This window comes from Rattus norvegicus, chromosome 6 (genome assembly GCF_021556685.1).
Source record: "Rattus norvegicus strain SHRSP/BbbUtx chromosome 6, alternate assembly SHRSP_T2T, whole genome shotgun sequence".
NCBI lineage: Eukaryota > Metazoa > Chordata > Mammalia > Rodentia > Muridae > Rattus > Rattus norvegicus.
In genome coordinates, this window is record NC_141539.1 from 81,698,053 (window position 1) to 81,719,065 (window position 21,013).

General features: G+C 38.6%; 1 protein-coding gene across 6 annotated transcripts in view; it reads left to right on the forward strand.

Moving 5' to 3' along the window:
* Ttc6 (tetratricopeptide repeat domain 6) overlaps positions 1-20,750 on the forward strand; it is a 213,819-nt gene extending 193,069 nt beyond the window's left edge. The window contains exons 26-32 of one of the 6 annotated variants that reach the window (XR_015622056.1): positions 2,207-2,326; positions 5,633-5,706; positions 9,951-10,161; positions 13,034-13,186; positions 13,982-14,238; positions 19,719-19,944; positions 20,310-20,750. Coding sequence is in view for 3 of the 6 variants with exons in the window: in XM_087554072.1 (XP_087410198.1) it covers positions 2,207-2,326; positions 5,633-5,706; positions 9,951-10,161; positions 13,034-13,186; positions 13,982-14,152; positions 19,719-19,944; positions 20,310-20,446 (1,092 nt within the window). In the remaining 3 variants the exon portion in view is untranslated. 6 annotated transcript variants of the gene reach the window in all.
* The last annotated feature ends 263 nt before the right edge of the window (positions 20,751-21,013 follow it).

Below are 21,013 nucleotides of genomic sequence, written 5' to 3' on the forward strand. Positions count from 1 at the left end.
ATCAACACACAAGCGAGGCATTTCTAGTCTAGGCAGAAATTGAGGAAAGGTGAGAACCACTGGGATTTCCAGGGTTTTTTTTTTTGTTTTGTTTTTGTTTTTGTTTTTGTTTTTGTTTTTTATGTAAGTGTGTGTCTATGTCTCTGGACAAGGATTAGGCAGACACATATGTAGATGATAGAAGGAAAAGAAGGAGCTTATTAAGGAAATAAAGGGCACTAGGGATAGCATTGGGTTAAGGGTAGAGAGAGGTCAAGGTTTCTATAGCTGGAAGCAGTATAGTGGAGAATTTGTACTGTGCATACCTGTTTTACAAGTGCCTTGTGAACATGTGGCAAAAGATTTTTTAGACTGGTTTCAGCCTTTATCTTATTATTTGTTGCTATTATTATTGTTAGTTGTATGAATTTCTCGCCTGCATGTAAGTCTGTGCACTATGTGCAGTGCCCACAGAAAAAGGAAAAGTTGGATTCCCTGGGGTTGGAGTTACAGATGGTCGAGAGCTGTCGCGCGGGTGCTGGGAATCGAACCAGAGTTCTCTGGAAGAGCAGCCAGTCCTTTTAACCATGAAGAGATCTCTCTGGCAGTCTGACAAGCTAGCTGATTCAGAAGTTTTAAAACAGATTACATCAGTATTTTTATATGTACATTTTGACCTCACACTCATGCCTCTAAAATATGTATGAAAAATTTAATATTCCAGGTTGGTAGCTGAGGAGACTTCAAGTTAGAAAATGTTTTTCTTAAACTCTGAATCTAGTAATAGCAACTGATGATATAAATTCAGAGAAGGCTGTGGCTCTCACATTCTCAGCCAGCTTTTAGGTTGGACATTCTGGAAAATGTCAGTAATTTCAGAATGTAGAGATCTGAGGCATCTGGATCAGGAATTCAAGACCAGTGTGCTATCAAAGCACATTCTGACCAGATAGGTACCTGGCATGACACCATCTCAAGGAACAATAATCAAAAGAAAAAAATCCATAAGAAGGAAGCACAGCAGAAAGCACCTTCAGTGCTCCCATCTCCACCACCCATGCTTAGCTTTCATGAAGTCTTTCCTCGTGTTCTGCTGCCCAATGGGTCACTAGGGCATCCTACATTCTGAAGGTCTTTGGAAAGAATGAGTCAGAAAAGGTGTAGTCAACAGTGGAGGGGGTTCTTCAAGCATTATTAAATATTTTTATGGGCCTAGCATGATACACACACATACACACACATATATACATACATACATATATATATATATATATATACACACACATATATATCTACCACAGTATATGTATAGGATTTCTAGTCATACATTATCTTTGGGCACCTGTGCCAGGAAATAGGAGACAAGAGCAGAAGAAGTTAAATTCTATTTATTTGTCTTCTTTACGTCAGCCAACACTTCAGTCATATAAGAATTGACCCTGTCTGATCAACCATGTGGCCACTTTGAACAGAATAGCCACTAAAATGATTCAGAAGAATTCATCTCCTTAACACTTACAGTAGAGGGGATATCAGTGAAGCCCTACCTGTTCAGTCAGTGGAAAACAATAAGAGTAAAGGATGCATTCTCACTAGATTAATTCTTTGAGTTTAGATAGCTTTCTTTGAAAACAATCAGTATGCTTATTGACATATGTTGAATCTCCCTGTTTCCCTCTTCAGTTTTATTGATCCCTTTCACTGGTTTCTGGTTTATTCATTTGATTAAAACTTACCAAGTTCCTGCATGTGAAGGCAGGATGCTTGTCACTGGGTTCAAGGTGGCGAAGAGATTAAACTCTTGCCTCCCGCTGTTTGGATTTCAGTGAGGAAGGCAATAAAATGCTAAAAAGAATTTAAATGTCAAACGGTGATCTCTAATTTGTATTCATGTGAATGCATTATTTGGAGAAAGTATTCATTGTCAGGGCAGGGTGGGGGGTGTCGAGTCCCTTCCTTCTATACCATGCAATGCATAGGAGTATACACATGGGTGGCAGACAGATGACATGTGTACCACAGGCACAGTGAGTACTTACTTAAAAGCAGCAGCAGACATACTGTATAGCTGAAGGGATTCTTCAAGTCTAGCATAGATGGATATGTCACACTCCAGAGGGGATTCTGAGGTCCTGCTCTGGGTGGAAGCATACTTGGCCCAGGTCAGCAGACTAAGCAAGGCTCTAAAGAGTTACACCTTGGCTATAAGTGAATGTTTTCTTTTTAGGCTTTAAGAGACTATGGAATTGTGCTGCTTCTTCAAGCTGGAGAAACCATAGCATTAAATACCTTAGTCAACCGTGGACTCATCTATACTGAACTAGAACAGTATGGCTTTGCACTAGAGGTGAGTCTTCCTGTGGATGTGGGCAAATGAGCTTTTGATCGCACGTATCCTCAATGCACTAGCGTTCATTGCTACAGAAGGCCAGTATCAATGAGCCACTGTGTTAGCGAGAATCCTTATAAGACCTAAGTGCTTCCCACTGCATTTTGATTACAGCTGATGGTTAGTGTTTGTTGTTGTTATTTTTGTTTTGTTTTGTTTTGTTTTGTTTTAATTAAAGGTGTCACTTCCCCATAGAAGTACATGGAAAATTCAATCCTTCACCAATTTTATTTGTATGCAATTTACTCTTCTCTGTAATGTTCTTTCCCACTCACGGTTTTTCCTTTGTTGAAATTTGTCAAATTAAATATGTTTTGAATAGGACAGGACATAGCTGTGCAGAATGTGCTACTGAGAACAGCCTTTTAGGTCTTCAAGATTAGGCCTTAGAGTTGGAGTTTATAGAAGCATCTTGGAAAGAAACAGGTAGTTTTTAATTGATTGCATTACAGAACAGATATGGTTCCTAGTTCTCACTTTTAATTGTTATTACCACTCTACAGTAATTTTTGTAATTAAAATCTAGAAACAAGACAAAGTTGGAATATTCCTTTGCAGTTAAGTGACAGCCGTTTTATGTACTTGTTACATACATATAGTCCATATAACTTCATAGAATAAAGCAATTCTTTGCTACGCACCAGGTTTAACAGTGGTGTAAAATTTACAATTTTAACTTAGAGACAAGAAAACAAATATCTAAAAGAGGTTTAAAAAAGATCTTTGAAGCAGTAAGTGATGGGGCAGGATCTGAACTCAGGTCTTACTAGACCATAAATGCCATGTTTCTTTCAGACCAGGCTGAAGCTCTGAAGACAATTTTAATGTTTGGATGAGTCAAGAGAAAATTACTCTTGACTCTTTTCTTTCCTTATATACACTTAACCCATTAAGAAATCTAGTTCATTCTATCACTGAAATAATTTTGAACCAAGTGAGTTCTCCTAATTGCTGTTTATTCCTCAACCAGGAAGTCCTAGACTAGATTTGAAGTCAGATCTCAGAATGGGATTATTCAGCACACTGTCTCCTAGTGTGGTGAAGTAGGTTACACCTTATCCTTGTACAAACATTATCCACACAGTAGCCGAAAGACCACATTAAACCATAATGGACACAAAGTTAGTCCTCTGCTCTAAACCTGCAGTGACCCATCCCACACAATAAAACCTGAACTCCTGACCACTAAAATCAAGGCCCAACTTGATGTGACTGATACTCACTTCAAATTTTATCTTCAGTCTTCTTTTCTACACTAAAGACATTCCGCTTTGGCCTTTTGCTATGCCGTGGTAATGTCCACCTCCCTTCCTGCCCAGAGCCAATACACAAGCTGTCCCTATGCACATAGCCATACCTGTAACTCTAAGCCCTACTCTAATTCAAGTTTCTGGCTGAATGTGATCTTTTAGTCAAAAATAAACTGAATATGATCTTTCAGTCCAAAGTAAACTGAGTAATCGAAATAGGATATTAAAAATATTAAAAGACCCCAAATAAATGTGGAAGTGGGATAAAGAAACACACAATGAAGAACACATACCAGCAAAAGCAAATAATAAGTTATTAGACCCAAATCCAATGATGTTAATAGTTATATTAATTAGGAATGGTCAAACAACACCAAATAAAAGGATAGAATATCAGATGGGAATTTTGAAAAATATCTTGTATATTTTTTGTACATGGAACACACTTCAAATATAATGATATGGATAATGAAAATATATAATAAAACACATAAAACCAGAATAGTGATCCTTCCTTCGTATAAGGAAAACAAGCCACTAAAAATTAAACATTTAAGCAATGCAGAGAAAGAAACAATAAAGGTTACATTAGTGAGTGATAAGAGAAGAACCAAGACAAAGTCATAAAGATTCTTCACAGGAAAAAAAGATTTGTGGAAGGATTGATTGACTGAAAGCTTACGTGGTGTGCGAACTGAAGCACACTAGAAAGGTGTCGGGCGGTTGTCTGACCTCCTGGGAACACCTCGATCAGGAAGCATCCAGACAGGAACATTTCCTGTGCCTCTACCTTCCCTTCCATCAAATCTTCGTGCTGTAGACTCAGCACTTTCAATATTTTGAAACAACCTGTTTGCCAGGTCCATTCAAATCAATTCCACCATTCCTTCCAAATTTTACATCCTAGACTTAGAGTTTCCAGATTTTTTTTTTAACTTCACAAGGGCATCTGGATCCTTACCAGACTCATATACTCCCTTTAAGAAGTGTGGATTCCTTAGAACAGAGGCTGAAGGAACACCCATTCAGAGCCTGCCCCACATGTGGCCCATACATATACAGCCACCCAATTAGACAAGATGGATGAAGCAAAGAAGTGCAGACCGACAGGAACCGGATGTAGATCTCTCCTGAGAGACACAGCCAGAATACAGCAAATACAGAGGCGAATGCCAGCAGCAAACCACTGAACTGAGAATAGGGCCCCCGTTGAAGGAATCAGAGAAAGAACTGGAAGAGCTTGAAGGGGCTCGAGACCCCATATGAACAACAATGTCAACCAACCAGAGCTTCCAGAGACTAAGCCACTACCTAAAGACTATACATGGACTGCCCTGGACTCTGACCTCATAGGTAGCAATGAATATCCTAGTAAGAGCACCAGTGGAAGGGGAAGCCCTGGGTCCTGCTAAGACTGAACCCCCAGTGAACGTGATTGTTGGGGGGAGGGCAGCAATGGGGGGAGGATGGGGAGGGGAACACCCATAAGGAAGGGGAGGGGGGAGGGGGATGTTTGCCCGGAAACCGGGAAAGGGAATAACAATTGAAATATAAATAAGAAATACCCAATTTAATAAAGATGGAGGGAAAAAAAGTGTGGATTCCAAAGGTAGGTTCAGACTAAACTGATCAAAATACAGAGCTTTGTTAGCACTTACTGTTCAAAAGTCATATAATTCCGAAGGTTCTTTCCAGGGGAATTTCCTCTTCTGTCCGAGAAGGGGAGATTCTGGTGGTATACACAGCAAAAGGGAGTATGTGAGATTCTGTGCAGCACAGGGCAACAGCGCAGAAAAAGTCTGGGTTGGTTCTTAAGGTGCGAGTAACATAAACTCGGGGTGTTAATAATGATCGGATTCCTTGTTCTATCCACTCTCATTAGATGTGATTAACAAGCGAAGCTTTAGGAGAATATCTATTTTAATGCTAATGTATGCTTATGTCAAATCAAAGTTAGAAGGAAGTTTAAAGAGAAACCCATGACAAAATAACGAGGTCTTATAAACTGTTTCAGGATTTTAAAGAGGCTTCGATGATAAGCGAGACTAGTGTGAAACTTTGCCAAGCTACAGCCATGTGCCACCACAGGTACGGATCACCACTGTTGTCAAACAGGAGGCGAGAGGAATCAGCAGACAGATCCAGTTAGAGCCCCACAACTGAAGACAGAAGGGAAAGGGGAGGGTGGAGGGAAGTGCCGCTGTGATTACAAAATGTGGGTAGGCAAATTAAGAGTTTCTTGCACAGTTCTGGGGACTGCATCAGCAGCTCACTTGTACCTTCTAAAAAACCGATGTGTACCAAATCCCAAGTAAATATTTCTAGCACAACTTCGAAGATGTACATTTGATTCAAGCATACACAGGAAATGACAATTAAATTATGCATAGATTGAAATATCTAGGCATAAAATAATTTGTTCAGAAAACTTATTTTCTGGGAAAAAGGCTGTTTTAAATATACTTTCAAGGAAATTTTGCGCCAATAAAACATATTTATATATCTAAAACTACCAAGAACAATCCAAGAAAATGTCTACAAAATATATTAAAATGTACAAAAATACAATACTTCAGAGTTAGCTCCTTCTGAGATTTCTGTACAACTCATTATAGACAAGGGCAGTTGGTAAAAAATGACAGTGATTCACAACCTTCAGAAAAGCTGCCCAGTTTCAATATGAGTACAGTGTTATTGTTTAACAGTAGTTTACAGTATTGCTTTTGGTAAGGGAAAGAACAACAATTCCTTTGGAGGCTTAAATTGGGATGGTTTGTATATTTTAGAGGCAAGTCTGTGCAAATACACAGTTTAAGAGACTATTAGAATAGAGTTTGAATGAGTTGGAAAACTGTCATTTATTTTGTTCTTTCCGGTGCCGAGGCATAGCTACATTTCCCCAGGAGAAGTCAAGTTCTTTATTGTAAGAAGAAAGTACTATAGTACTTATAAATTCTGCAGATGCCTTAGGGTTAAAAACCTGGTCTCAGACCTTTCATTACACGCAGTCACAGCTTTCTCTATTTTGATGCATCGATCTTTGTGCAATCCATCTCCTTAAGTACTTGTCATTCTTACGGAGAAATGGAATAGTGACTGATGTGTTTACTTTGGTGGACATGTGTAGGCCAAAATGTCTGAGATCACTGCATTCAGTCAACATCTGAAGCATCCATAACTTCTCTCAAACCCGTTTCTACTTAACAGCTATTAGAATCAGCCAGTCTCACCATGTCAGAATCATGCCACGTCTTCATGAAATGTTATGTTGAGATAGAACAGCAAAGCCCTCCTAAAGCTGACACTGCTTTGCAGTTCCAAATGCCCACCTTCCATCAGCTCTCTAGGCTCTCTATTGTTCTCTAATGAAAGTGGAATTTAAATCAACAGTAAAGACCAGATAGCTGAGAGTTTTAATCACCACATACTGAGTTTTCACAGTGTGACTGAGCTTTAACAACAAGGAATATTTAGTGATTATATATATTTAGAAAGACCATTTTGGTAACATACTTACACTATGGCAGCATGGCTCATAAATATGGGACTTAATTTTGACATTTTTTGGTAGTATATATGTTAATTTGGAACATTTTATAAAAATAATAAACCTTTAAATGTTAGTACATTGTCCTTTGAACTCATGGAGATGAAGCCATTTGAAGAATGTTTTGCATCTTTCCAGCTCTCACTCTCTCGTGGTTGCCAGGAGACAGCATTCCTTAGGTTGAATATCCTACTTATTGCCCTATTTAATCAGCAAGAGTGTTGTGCTAATGAGAACTTTGAGTTCTCAATGAAAAAGCCACCTTTGTATTTTTTATCTGTTACTCCGCTATACGTCACAAACACTTGCTACCAGGACCATGTTTATTATACTATTTTGATATTTGTGTAAGTTATTTTTTAAGTCTTTGCCTCTGCAAACCCCATTTTTCAATGTTTGGAAGTATTAGTGATTCATTCATATCTGGTCATGTGTGATTACTGTAAATGCGTTGAGCTCCTGTGTCTGTGCTTCAGACACTAAACCAAGCACCTCCCGAGAGTGATCACATGACGTTTTACTCATATACCAACATTTATTTCAGGAAAACTATTAATGCTCCTAATATACGCGACAGCCGATACTTAACGACTTAAAGATCAATGAATCCCAAAAGCAGTGTAGATACTCTGCCAAATCTTCCCACTGGAGAAGTGCCATGTTGGGGTTTGGCAAGAGCTTTAGCCCATAGGAGTCTCCGGAGAATGAAAGCGCTCCTTCTGCAGGGCATCCGGTTCACTTCCCCTTGTTTATTGGTATAGGAAACCGAGCAGACCTTTCTCCAGCTCTGCCCCCTGGTTCGGTTGTGACTGTCACTCAGGGATGATTTTCAGGTGATTGTCAGGTGGTTTTCTAGATCCATTTCTAGCTTTTAGGTTGTTTACTCAGCTGGATGGACTAAGCGTGCATCAGTTAGTGTCGATAGGTGCATAATAACCGCCCTACAGAATGTACAACTTGCATTACAGAGAACTGAGCGTTGGGTCACTGTCTGATTTGCTATTGTCTGCTTTTGTAATTGGTTGGGCCACACAGAAGAAAAGAGTATATTTCATAGCCCTGTATCAGAGTCCATATCCACTGAGATTTCAAAATTCCCTGATGGGTGACAAGGGCAGTGGATTTGATACAAACTGAATGCCAACGAAATAGGAATGCCTCAATAATTTATAGTGCATATGTGATGTTTGCCTGTAAAATCCAGAATACATACGTCGCATTGGTACACGTTGCAAGTAAATATTTCTCTATGCCTTGGTGGAAAACCTGCCGCAAATGTATTTAAAAAAAAAGTCCTATGCCATCTTTATTCTTATTAAACAGGGTTAGTCCCTGTGTAGAAATGCTGATGGAATTCACCAAAGAAGGCACCGGGAGAGGCACTGTGACCCCACAGTCAAGTGAGCTGGCAGTTATTGAGAAAGCAGTGCAGTTCTACTGTAAACTACCAGAGACATGATCCTATGATTTCTGAGCCACCACACACAGAAGGAACTCAGAAATTACCATGTGGCTCAAGAAGGCCATTGTCATCCCTTGCCTGCCCGAGACATCAGAAGCCATGTTTTCTTACTACTTTAGTGCTGATCCTTGTGTGGCCTTCTAGATGACCTGCAATGTATGCCTTTGTATTTCTTGTAAGATTTATTATTCGTATTTATAGGTAGGTGTGTGTGTGTGTGTGTGTGTGTGTGTGTGTGTACATGTGTGCTTGTATGAGTTTCTGTGCATCACATGTATACAGGGTGTCTATGGAGGTTCTCTGGAACGACAGCTACGAATGCTTGTGAGCTGCCTGATATAGGTGCCTAGGTACCCAACATGGGTCTTCTGCAAGAAAGGTAGACATTCTTGACCATGGACGCATCTCTCAAGTCCTCAATTACTTTTGCTGCTATTGTGGACAGGCATTGAAAAAATACTTGTTAAACAATATGTGAGGCCATTGATTCAGTTCAATGAAATGGGGTGTCCCTTAAAAAAGGAAATACTAAATACATATAAAAGTATTTTTTGTATGCCATGAGTCAGTCGATGATGGGATAATTTCTATTGGAGGCACTAATAGACAAGTGTGTTTTGATGTAGGAGTCATGAGGTATTCTTATATAAACTAATATTGTTATGGTGTCTGTAGGTGATATAAGCTTATAGGATTATCACTGTAGAAATGGTCCTCTGTAAACTGAAGCATTACTAGGTGTATTGAGGCTGTAATTTGAATATCATATGTTATCAATATCAGTACATGTTTTTCTATGTTGGTAACATATCATGGTTAAAACAAAGTCTAGGACTGCCATTTAGCTTCTATACTTTTGGAAAAATAGAATTCCAAAATAATACTCCACATTCTTCTGTGAAAATAGTATTTATTTATTTATTAATTTATTTATGTGGTGAGTGTGTGTGTGTGTGTGTGTGTGTGTGTATGCACATATATGGATGTTAGATGGCTTTTCTTCTACTACATGGGTCACTGGGATCAAACTCAGGTCATCAGGCGTGGGGGCAAGTGCCTTTACCCATTCAGCTACCTTGTAGCTCTTGAAAATGGTTTTCACTTTTTTTCCTCCTCACCAAAATCTCTGGAGATTCTTCTTCACTTTTTTAGATCATATAATTTATATAATTCTTATATAATAAAAATCTTAATAAAAATAAAAGATTTTCTATAAAGGTTACTACAAACCTTTTTGGGGAAGTCATATGCAGAAAACATTGAATAGGTTGCTAGCAAACATCAGTCCACTAGCAGGTATCTCATTTTCTTTCTTTTTTTCAGAATTAAAGAATTTCAAGGAGCTGTTGAATTCTTTACCAGGGCTATTAAAATTAACCCACGTTATCTGGACGCTTATATTGGACGGGGGAATTCTTACATGGAGTATGAACAGAATAAAGCTATGATACAAGCCCAGAAGGACTTTCTGAGAGCGCTTCATCTTGACCCATCAAATTTAAAAGCCAGAATTAGTCTAGGCTATAATTTGCAGGTAAAATGTAACAACATTTTTCACACTGAGAACATAGTTTGGACAGGAGAAAGAGATATTTGGTTATTTACTGGTGATATGGTCAAATATTATTTCTCAGGTGAACATCTACTTTTCCTTTACTCTAGTTATGGGAGGTAGGAATGGAGAGCAAGGACTCAATTAAATACAGAGACCTTGCTTTGATGAGCCTGAGCTCATTGACGACTTATATGATAACACCAGAATGGTGATGGTTGTTACCATAAGACAACGCCAGAAGTGATGGTTGTTCCCATATGATAATGCCGGAAATGATGGTTGTTACCATATGATAACATCGGAAGTGATGGTTGTTACCATATGATAACGCCGGAAGTGATGGCTGTTACCATATGATAACGCTGGAAGTGATGGTTGTTACCATATGATAACGCCGGAAGTGATGGCTGTTACCATATGATAACGCTGGAAGTGATGGTTGTTATCATGATGAATGTCCAAGAACTTGTAAGAGAAAAAAGATTGCCTTGCTAGAATTAAACCTAAAATTAGCATTATGATCACAATATAAACAATGCATGGTCCATTTAAAGAACGGATTGGATGTCTTTAAAATATCTAGAGCTGACTGGCAGCCGATGCAATGTGCTCACAGCATTTACAGACTGAGCACCTAATATGGAGGAAAACTTGCTCCCAGCCCCTAGAGACAGCATTCTATAAGAAACAAGTTTTGCTTGTTTGTTTGTTTGTTTTGTATCTCCTAGTTTGGAGAGAGAGGCATTGTTATGTGCAATAGTAATTATTTGATTATAGTTATGATAAATGTAACAAAAACGAAATGAAAAACAAGCCTCAAAGAGTTTTTAGTATAAAGGGGACTGACCAAGGGGAAAGAGAACTTACTGATAAATTATGTTGAAGTATGAAAGATTAATATTTAGGTAGAGGAAGGGGTGGAGGCTAGGATTTATTTAGTCTTGGTGACAGAGGGAACAACCCTTTAGGAAACATCGTAAGAAGAGGCTGAGGGCCAATATAAGCAGAATATCATGGTGAGAGAGTGATTTGTGATGAGCCTAGATAATTAGACACGAGCTGGAATAAAAAGCCTGAAGTCCAGCTAAAACAGGAATATCCCCAATTGAAAACATGACATCAAGTTTGTATCTTGTGAAAATCCTATTGGGTATATATCCAGGAAGAGCTATTGAGAAGCACATCAGTATGTAGGAGTGAATCAGGAAAAGGAGGGGTCAATAAAGAAGAGTTAGGCCATTCAAGTGCTGTTTAGGGGAAAGAGTAACAGTCTTTTCTACACTTACATATAGATTCCTTGCTGTTTGCCAAGGACTAGGGTTATCACAGTGAGCATAGCAGATATCAAGAGTAAATTAAATCCTTTCATGAGGTGGTTTGCCATTTAATATTCTTATAGTGCAACGTCAGTTTGCCTACTTCTTTGTTTATTAAGTCAACCTCTGACGGCCCTGTAGATGTCTAAACACTTTACTTAGAGAGTTTTCTAGTTAGAAATCAGGATCTAGTTCCCTTAGTAGATTCCTTTCATTATAGCTTTATGTGAGAGTCACTAGGTTCAGGTTAGTTAGAATGTGTCAGCCTCCAAGATCCTGGCAAGTTGAGTTTTTAAGCCTGTGAGAAAAAGAACAGAAGCTGGACCATCGCGAATTAATGAGTCCCTGCCTGCCTGTGTGGAGGTGTTTAGTTGCCAGATGGCCTGCTCTGAGAAATACTCTGACATCTTCTGTTAATGGTTCCCATCTCCTGGTCTTTTTTCTTTTCTTTTTTTCAAGTTGGCACAAAGATTGTAATAGCTGCTTGGTAGATTTACATGTATCTTCTATGGAATATATGCAGTACTCCTAAAATTCCAGACGCTGGAACAGTTGATTGTTCCATTGCTTCATTAATTTATGTGACACACACTAATGCTGCTTTGTGTGCTATGCTTTTAGAGATATCTGGTGTTTTTTTGGTTAGGGTTTCTATTGCTATGAAGAGACTCCATGACCACTGCCACTTTATAAGTTAAAACACTCGATCCATTATCATTGTAGCAGGGAAAATGGCACCTGGCAACATCCAGGGCATGGTGCTGGAGACAAGCTAAGGCTCTACATCTTGATCCATAGGCAATAGGGTGAGCCACACTTGAAGTAGCTTGAGCGTAGGAGACCCCACTCTCCACAGTGACACACTTCCTCCAACAAGTGCATATCTACTCCAAAGAGGCCACACCTCCTCATAGTGCCACTCCCTCTGGGCCAAGCATTCAAACACATGATTGTATAGGGGTCATTCCTATTCAAACCACCACATCTGGAGAGATTTATCCCTGTCTGTCTGTCTGTCTGTCTGTCTGTCTGTCTGTCTGTCTGTCTGTCTGTTGTCTGTCTGCCTTCCTGCCTATCTATCTATCTATCTATCTATCTATCTATCTATCTATCTATCTGTCTATCTACATGTCTACACACACACACACACACACACACACACACACACACACACACACACACTTATTTGAGACAGTGTTTCACTATATAGACTAGGCTGGATTCAAACCCGCAGAAATCTGCCTACCTCTTCCTCCTGAGTCCTGGGTTCAAAGGTGCGTGCCACCACTTCTGGCTATTTGTGGATATCAGTATAAGTTTTTTTGTAGTTAACAGAAGAGTAGTTGACATATAGTAGGTATGACTTTAAGTTGTTTAAGATTAGTAAAATAGATGACAATATAATTATACTTATTGAACATAATTTGATTATAAATACTTAGAGGCAATTACTCAATTGAAGACACTCACAATATAGCCTGGTTTGTAACATTAGATACTGTTTCTTGCCTCATGATATTGCATAACTGTTTTAGGCCCAAGGAAAATTCCAGAAAGCTTGGCAACACTTTACTATTGGCATAGAAGCTAATCCAAAGAACTATCTAGCCTATGAAGGACGAGCTGTGGTTTGTCTTCAAATGAGTAATTATTTCGCTGCAATGCAGGATATCAATTGTGCCATAAAGGTAAACAGTCTAGACTGATGATACTGCTAATGAGGTATGTTCACCCCACCAATGAATGAGTCTACGTAAGCTGCTCTTTGTTACCCAGTTAGAGTGATATGTAGAGAAATAATGTTTTGTTTCCCCAGACCTTGCTTATTTTGCAATCTAAATGCATTTAAAAATTAAAAGCAAATTCTTGATGAGTACTGATCCCTCTTGGCAAATGCAGCTTGTATGTTTCATGGAACTGTAATAGTACTTTGTAGTACAAGATGGAGTCAAGCCGTAACAGTGATGTCCTATGTTTGAAGCAATTGGAAAATAACCTAGAGTTTTGGCTTCTCCCTGTAGCGAAAAAAACCACCTTCTCATGCTTTGATTTCTTGTCTGCTTTTCAGTTTTGTTTCTGTAATTTTGAGGTATTACTGGGGTGATATCAAGTGTAAAAAAGGTAAAAGAATTAAAGTAATTGTTTCTACATAGGACAGTGAAGCATGCTAACTGTTCAATTTAATGGCTTCTCTCATTTAACAAACTGATAAATGTTCCCCGTGCCCATTCCTTGGAAAGGACTTAAGTCAAGCTCTAAAATTATTTGTTTTATGGCAGCCATTCAATAAACCACTGGCAAGAAACCGACTTTATACTCTGCCCTTTCTGAAAATAGTTGCTCTAACTGTTTTGCTTTTTTCTTACCTGCACTGTAAAAATACTTGTTGCCTCACGTGAATTGCAGAACATTCACTTCACAGACATGAAACTGGAGATGAATACTATTCCCAGAAGCCAAGTCCTCCTGTGATTATGTTGCAGATCAACTCGACAGCAGAATTCCTAACAAACCGTGGTGTGATTCACGAGTTTATGGGTCAACAACAGAACGCAATGGCCGACTATCAAGCAGCGATTTCTCTGGACCCCAACTACTCGCTCGCCTACTTTAATGCGGGAAACATCTACCTTCATCACCGGCAGTTTTCTCAGGCAACGTGCATTTTCCTTAACGTGTTCTTTGGACACTGTATGCTTCTTTGTTAGATAGAGTTTGAAGCGCAGCCTTGACGTCTCAGGTTAATAAATAATGCTCTGTTCCATAAAGATGCCTATAATTTTCAGTCGTTACATGTGTATACTTGTGTAGATTGATGCTCCTTGGTGTTCCTGACCATTTAGTACTGGTCCAGTAAATTCTGGTTTTAATTTTCCAGTGCTTGGCCATGCTCTTTGTCTAATCAGCTCCTCGGCCGGAATCCTGCTCTTTACACGCTTACGCTTTGCTCGAGGCCCTCTTTATGCTGGAAGTCTCTAACCCCTTCTTAATTTATGTTTCTTAATCATCAGTCACTCAAGTACAGGAAATAGGAGACACGTTTAGTTCTGGTTTTATGTGGCCATTTAACCTCTAGCCGTTTCAGCTTGCACAGTCTGAAAAAAGCTTGCTAGGCTGTTAGATGAGATATATTTAGATTTATTGTACTTGGAATGTACCCACAGGATTAGACCTCTTGTTTTTCTTAAACCTTTGTCTTTCTGTAAAGACACTATAAAGACAGGAAAGTCACTGTTTTTATATTCCCCCCTCCTTTACCCCGCTCTTTACAATTTTAAATTGACTGAATTTTTATCATCATCTATTAGTTTATATTACAATTTATTAATGCTGTGTCTATTTTCTGAATGTTGTTTTAGCAGAATCACATGTAGATTTATTCTTTAAAACTGAGTAAGATATAAATAATATGAAATCCATAATTTAACCACCATTAAATTATATTTCTATCACGGTAAATATATAACATAATGTTTCCTAGAATTTTGCACCTACATTTTGAATTTCCCTGTTGCTTGGGAATAAATCAATTGGGAATTTAGTCAGGTGGAAGGGTTTTTATATTGTCTATGCTTTATGTGTACATTACATGTATTTTACTCTGTGTTGTGTTCCCTTTTGAGTACTTAGGTTTTTCTGACTTACAGGAAGGTTTATAGTTTTGCTCTACTGACTATAAAAGCACCTTCATGACTCTTAGTCCTTATTTCTTTACTTTCTCTACTACAAATAAAAATTACCCTCAAATGTCCTTCTCATTAACATAGTTGCACAAATATGTACCCTCCATCTTTTTTGTTGTTGTTGTTCTTTTAGACAGTCTCCCTACATATCCCAGACTAGTATCTAACTTGAGGTCTTTTTTTTTCTGATTTGCAACTCCAGAGAGTGCAGTGCTAGGGTTATAGGTGTGCGTGATGATGCTGGCTGCAATCTTTAAAGGTGGGGGCGGACTCATACCCCCTCTAGCCCTCTCCTCCATTTCAATATTGATCTCCACAGAAGGATCCACAGGCCTGCCTTCTCATTTCAGCCTTTGCCCCCACTTCTCCTCCAGCTTCTTCTTGCCAACATTCCAGCGACTCCTCTAATTTCTTTTCCTGGCCCCCCTTCAGCAGTAGGGTACTTACTGCTTCTTAAACATCTATCCACTTGTTGATATTGTTCGTCCTGTCTTTCTTATCATACAGCTGTCTGGGTGTTCTGTACTCAATAATGAGCCTGCACAACTTGCTGGCTTCTGTGATGAATCTGGTTGGTCTCAGTATGGATAGATGCAAGGGCAGTCATCAAAGGTGTAATTATCTAAGATATGAATTGGGCTGTCATTACTCAGATGCTACTGGGCAGGCTGACAAGCCAGTGCCTTAAATTTCAGATTATTTTGCATCATATGATAGATAGACTGGGCCCAGTGGCACAAACTGATAGTGCTAGTTACTAGAAAGATTGCGGCAGGAGGATTGCCAGTTCAAAGCTATTCTTAACACCTTGGTGGAAACCTATCTCAACAAATAAACGTTGGTGATCTGCCCTTCTCCTCAGTGGTATCATACTTGTTCAGCAGATATGAGGCTCCATGTTCAATTCCCATGACTACAAAAAGAAAATAATTCATAAGATTAAGAAAAATAAAATTCCCAAAGCAAAATTCTGTTTCTAGAGACAATTAAATTCTGTAAGAGGGAGAACTTTACTCTTTAAACTTATTTATCTTTAATAATTCAGTGAGTATCATATATAAAATTTCTGGTGTAGCTCTGACATGTACATCAGACTTGAATATGTTCAGGGACATGAGAAAGGATGGCTCAGTAGTTAAAAATACTTAAGGGAACTGGCTGTTCTTGCTGAGGACCAAGGTTCTGTTCCTAACACCCACACAGTGGCTCACAATCTGTAACTTCAGATCAGGGAATTTGGTGTTCTTTTCTGGCCTCTGTCTGTACTAGGTATACACTGGCACCCATACATGCAAGCTGCCCCTCATACATGCACATAAAAATAAATCTCAAAATGTATGGTTCTATTTTCCCAACATTGTAGAAGTTTTACTTTGACAAAATTTCACCTAAAGTGTTTTCCTGTACTGATGTTATGAATGCTTGAGGGTTACTTCAGAGACTAGCTCCTCAGTCATGCTGCTGCTATGTCTGGGCCTATCTGTGAGGAAATGGCTTCCATGCCCTCTCTCCTTCTCCCTACAGTTGTTTCTGAAGGAAGATATGGACACAGGAAGAAAGGTCCTTTATCAGAACAAATAATCACTAAAGAGTTAAAAGATATATAAAACCCGACTTCTGTTTCTTATCAAGTTAGTAAACTGCTTTAAAAACACATTTGGAGGAGACACTTGGTATGAATGATTAACTGCACATGACTTTTAAACAATAATTTGATCTTCTGTATCATTGATTAATTCATCATAGAAACAAGGACATCATATCAATTGTTTGAAATCAAGGGTTTTAATTGCTTTAACTTCTAATTGTTTCATATACCTCTACCTCAAGTAATCTCATTAAACTAATAAGGTTTTCTAGGTAATATACTTTGGAAGCTATAAGAGAAAGTTATGATGTAGGGATTAGGGTTATGGTTCATTGATTCTGAAGAGCATTAGTTAATTTTTCAGAGGACTTAGGTTTGATTCCAAGCACATACTTGGAGGCATACAATTGTCTGAAATTTCATTCTCAGGGGATTTGACATCCTCGTTTGGCCTCTGAGGGCATTGTACACATGCAGTGCACTGGCATGCATGAAGGGAAAATACCCATATACACAAAATAATAAAGTAATAATCAAAATAAAGTTCTGTTTTTCAGAATTAAATACAGTGCTAGTGTATGACCCTGCATGATTTGTTCTTATTTGATAGAAGGTACACTTTGTGTGGTTAAATAACTATGCAGTTTACACATTATTCGTTGATGAGTTAAAGTGAAGCATAGATTGTTTTATAAGGAACATATACTTGTAGTCATTTGTTTCTTTCATTTCTTAATGTCTGTGAATAGAGCCTTTTTTTTATGGAGTGAGTTTTCTTTAAGCTCTCCAAAGTTGTATGTCAATTCTGCACCCATCTCAATAGATCCTTAAATTGTGCTTGACTGTGACATCAAGTTGCTGTCATCAGTGATAAGAAGACTTACACAGTCTTGATGTAACTGGCCCTCAAAAGTCAGAGGAAACCAAGTTCACAAAGAATCATCTGAAATTCTTCATTTATGGAAATGTCATCTTATTTCATTGAAAGGCAAATTTATAAAATTGTAATTGACTACATTTTGCACACTTCTCTCAGTTCTTTACCTATATGCTCATTTCATTTGTACATCAACAGTGGGAGTAAGAGTGTGCCACTATCCTTGGAAGATTAAGAAACTAATACAAATAGAGCTTTATAACTCGGTCAATATAGAGGCAGGACTCGAAGCCAGCATTCTAGTTTCTTAGTCTGAGCTGCAGCCACCATGCCATTGATGTTTATACTAGCCCAGATAGAAGATGATCGTGAGGAAAGATCCTGGGAAGACTGGAAGGAAATGGCTAGATGAGGGAAGAATACAATCTAAGAGGGAGAGTCAAGGCGTAGGGTAAAAGGTCCAGGCCCACTTTGGGGTTTGAAAACCTACCAAAACCCATCAGTCCCTGAACCTGAAACCCCACAGTCCCTGAGCTCACAATCCCACCAATCCCTGGGCTTGGTTTGAAATTCCATCAATCTCCACCCTGGAAAACTTCTCCCCCAAGCAACCCTGTAAAAGCTTGTTTCCTGCTCAGTTCCCTCCTGCTTCTCACTGAGCAGAGGCAGCCACACTCTTGAGTCTCTCCCAGCAAATCTCTTGTGTGAGGTTTGTTGTGCCATGTGACTTTTTTTTTTATACCCAAAACTCCCTGGCTGCTGACCAACAGGATACCTTTTTCTTCAGAGATGCAACATTTCCATTGGGGAAGTCCTCCCCCTCAGAGCTGTGACACAGATGGAGAGGGACATTTAAGGACAGAAAGATGAGGAGTGTCTGTGCTACAGAAATACTTTAGAGGAAACAACTGGAAAATGTCCACAAAGCTTAAAAACCATCCGCAGCCTGAGCCAGGATAGAACTCATAGGAAGGGAAGAGTCCGGCTTGCAAAGAGACTGGAGAGGCTGCCTGACAGGCCAAGCAGAGTGTGACACTATCCTCCTTTTAAAGACAAACTTTAGGAGTCAGATGTTCATCCCTCGAGGAATTAGAAATGGATTTCTTAATATGAATAGAGTGGTGTCAGATCAATATCTTGTCTGTGTGGCTGGAGGTTTACAGAGCGGTTCTGTCCTCTCTTAACCAAACTGTAGTCATCTTTGCCTTCATGTCCACATCTTCCAAGCCCATGGTCAACACTGAATATTTTAATCATTTATATCAACAAGTTGATTTCACCCCCTTTTCTTATATTTTTCATAGTATGTTGAAGTTTATGTTGCTTTTGGTGTGGTTTAGACTCTTCTTTTGAAAAACCCATCAATCTCTTCATCTCTTTATCTGTTAATTACCCAATTGCATTTTACCTTCTCTCTGGTCTTCTCTAATTTACTTGTTGCTTTTTCTGTTGTTTGATTCACGGATATGACGTTTGGGCTTGTGGGAAGTGGGAACATTTCATTTTAGCAAGTATTTTACCATCATCATTGCCTGGAATGCTGGTCCACAGTTTTATGTTTTATACCACAAGTGTCTCTTTGCCAAGAGCTGACATCTTGGTCTCCAGCCAAGGTTGGAGCCAGGGTTGTCAAGGCAACAAAGGAGGTACCAATCCCCAAAGCCTCCTTCCGTAAGGTAAGCAGCCTCTTGTCTCTTGCCTCGTGCCCCTACCATGATCTACTTACTGTGTGGACACAAACCAAGGCAGCAGGCCAAGGACAGGGTTTAGAAACTCACAGACAGCCAGCCCTAAACAGATAATTTCTCCAATTTTCCTCTCTTAAATGTCTCATCACATTTACAGAAAATCAACTAGAACATGGCTAGAAACCAAACAACAGCAAAAACAGGGCAGTGCTTAGTTCTTGTTTTTCTTTTAGAAAACACATTTCTGTATTTGGAATGAAATGCCATCGTTGCCTGCTTCGAAATCTGTTGGCCTCAGCTTTAAATGAAAAGAGAATTACTCCAAATTTCTTGAAACCTGCTAATTAAAACCCATTAAATTTTCGTTATTCTTACATTTTATAGGCCAGCGACTACTTCTCAACAGCCTTGAAGCTTAATCCAGAAAACGAATGTGCTCTCATGAATCGAGCTGTTACAAACTCAGTATTAAAGAAATATGAAGAAGCAGAAAAAGATTTTTCACATGCAATGGAGCTCTGTCCCCACTGGGCTGCACTGTATTTTAACAGAGCAAGTTTCTATGTCTACTTGAAGAAGTATGAACTCGCTGAAGAGGACCTTGACAGAGGTAAGTGCATTTTGTAATCCTCTCAAGAAGACTGTAACTTTTTTTCAGGCTCAAGAAAAAAAAAGAAGTTCATAAAGCCTTTTATTCATATAGAGCTAGTGGGTGTAGTACCAAGTCCTTAATGTGACCAATACAGAGTGCTTTACATAATTTCATAACGCATTTGTAAATTGAGATAGAATTATTAGGAAACTACATACAGTGCCAGTCTTCCAAAGACTGTACCATGGCTTCCTGCATTTGTTTTCTTAAAAACATCCAATATTCCTAATTGAACTGCTTTGGTACAATTGAAGAAAAACAATTAAAATGAGAATGATGGGAAAGTTTACATCAGTGTATCTAGATTCTGTTTTCTCTTGCAGCCCTGTCTTTGAAGCCTGATGATGCTATAATGTATAATCTCAGAGCACAAGTCCGTGGCAAAATAGGACTGATAGAGGAAGCTATGTGTGACTATAACCAAGCCCTTGATCTTGAAGAATATTCCAAAGCTATGTGAATACAGACCCTTGTGGTTTCTGTAGTAGGTTAAGTATTTTTCTTCCTGAAGCTGAAATATATTTGTTGTTTAGAAATGCCATTCTTGTTGTATTCATCACACTTATTAAGTGGTTATTCTTTATAACCACATAACACATTTTAATACACTAAGTATTAAATAAATTTTGTTAAATGAACCTTAACAAAATGTTTATGTTATACATTAACTACAAAACTTTTACATGATTTCAGGCATGAATTGGATGTCAAATATTCTCCTTATTCATGAACAGTGAAATAAAAAGAAAGTGTTTCCTGATCCATTTAGTTCTGGGATAGATGAATATCTTCTTGGGATATAAGGTCTTAAAAAGGAATATTAGTGCCTACATTATTTTCTGACATAGTAGAATGATAAGGTATCACTGACTTTTTCTCCAGTGCCTATTTAAACATATTCAACAGTATCCACCTTGAAAAGAATAAATATTAGCTGAGGGATATAAAGGACTGATGTGTCATACACCTCGTCTCTCCCATTGAAATGCTGTAATACCAGTCTGGATTCTTCCTGGTACCCATGTTC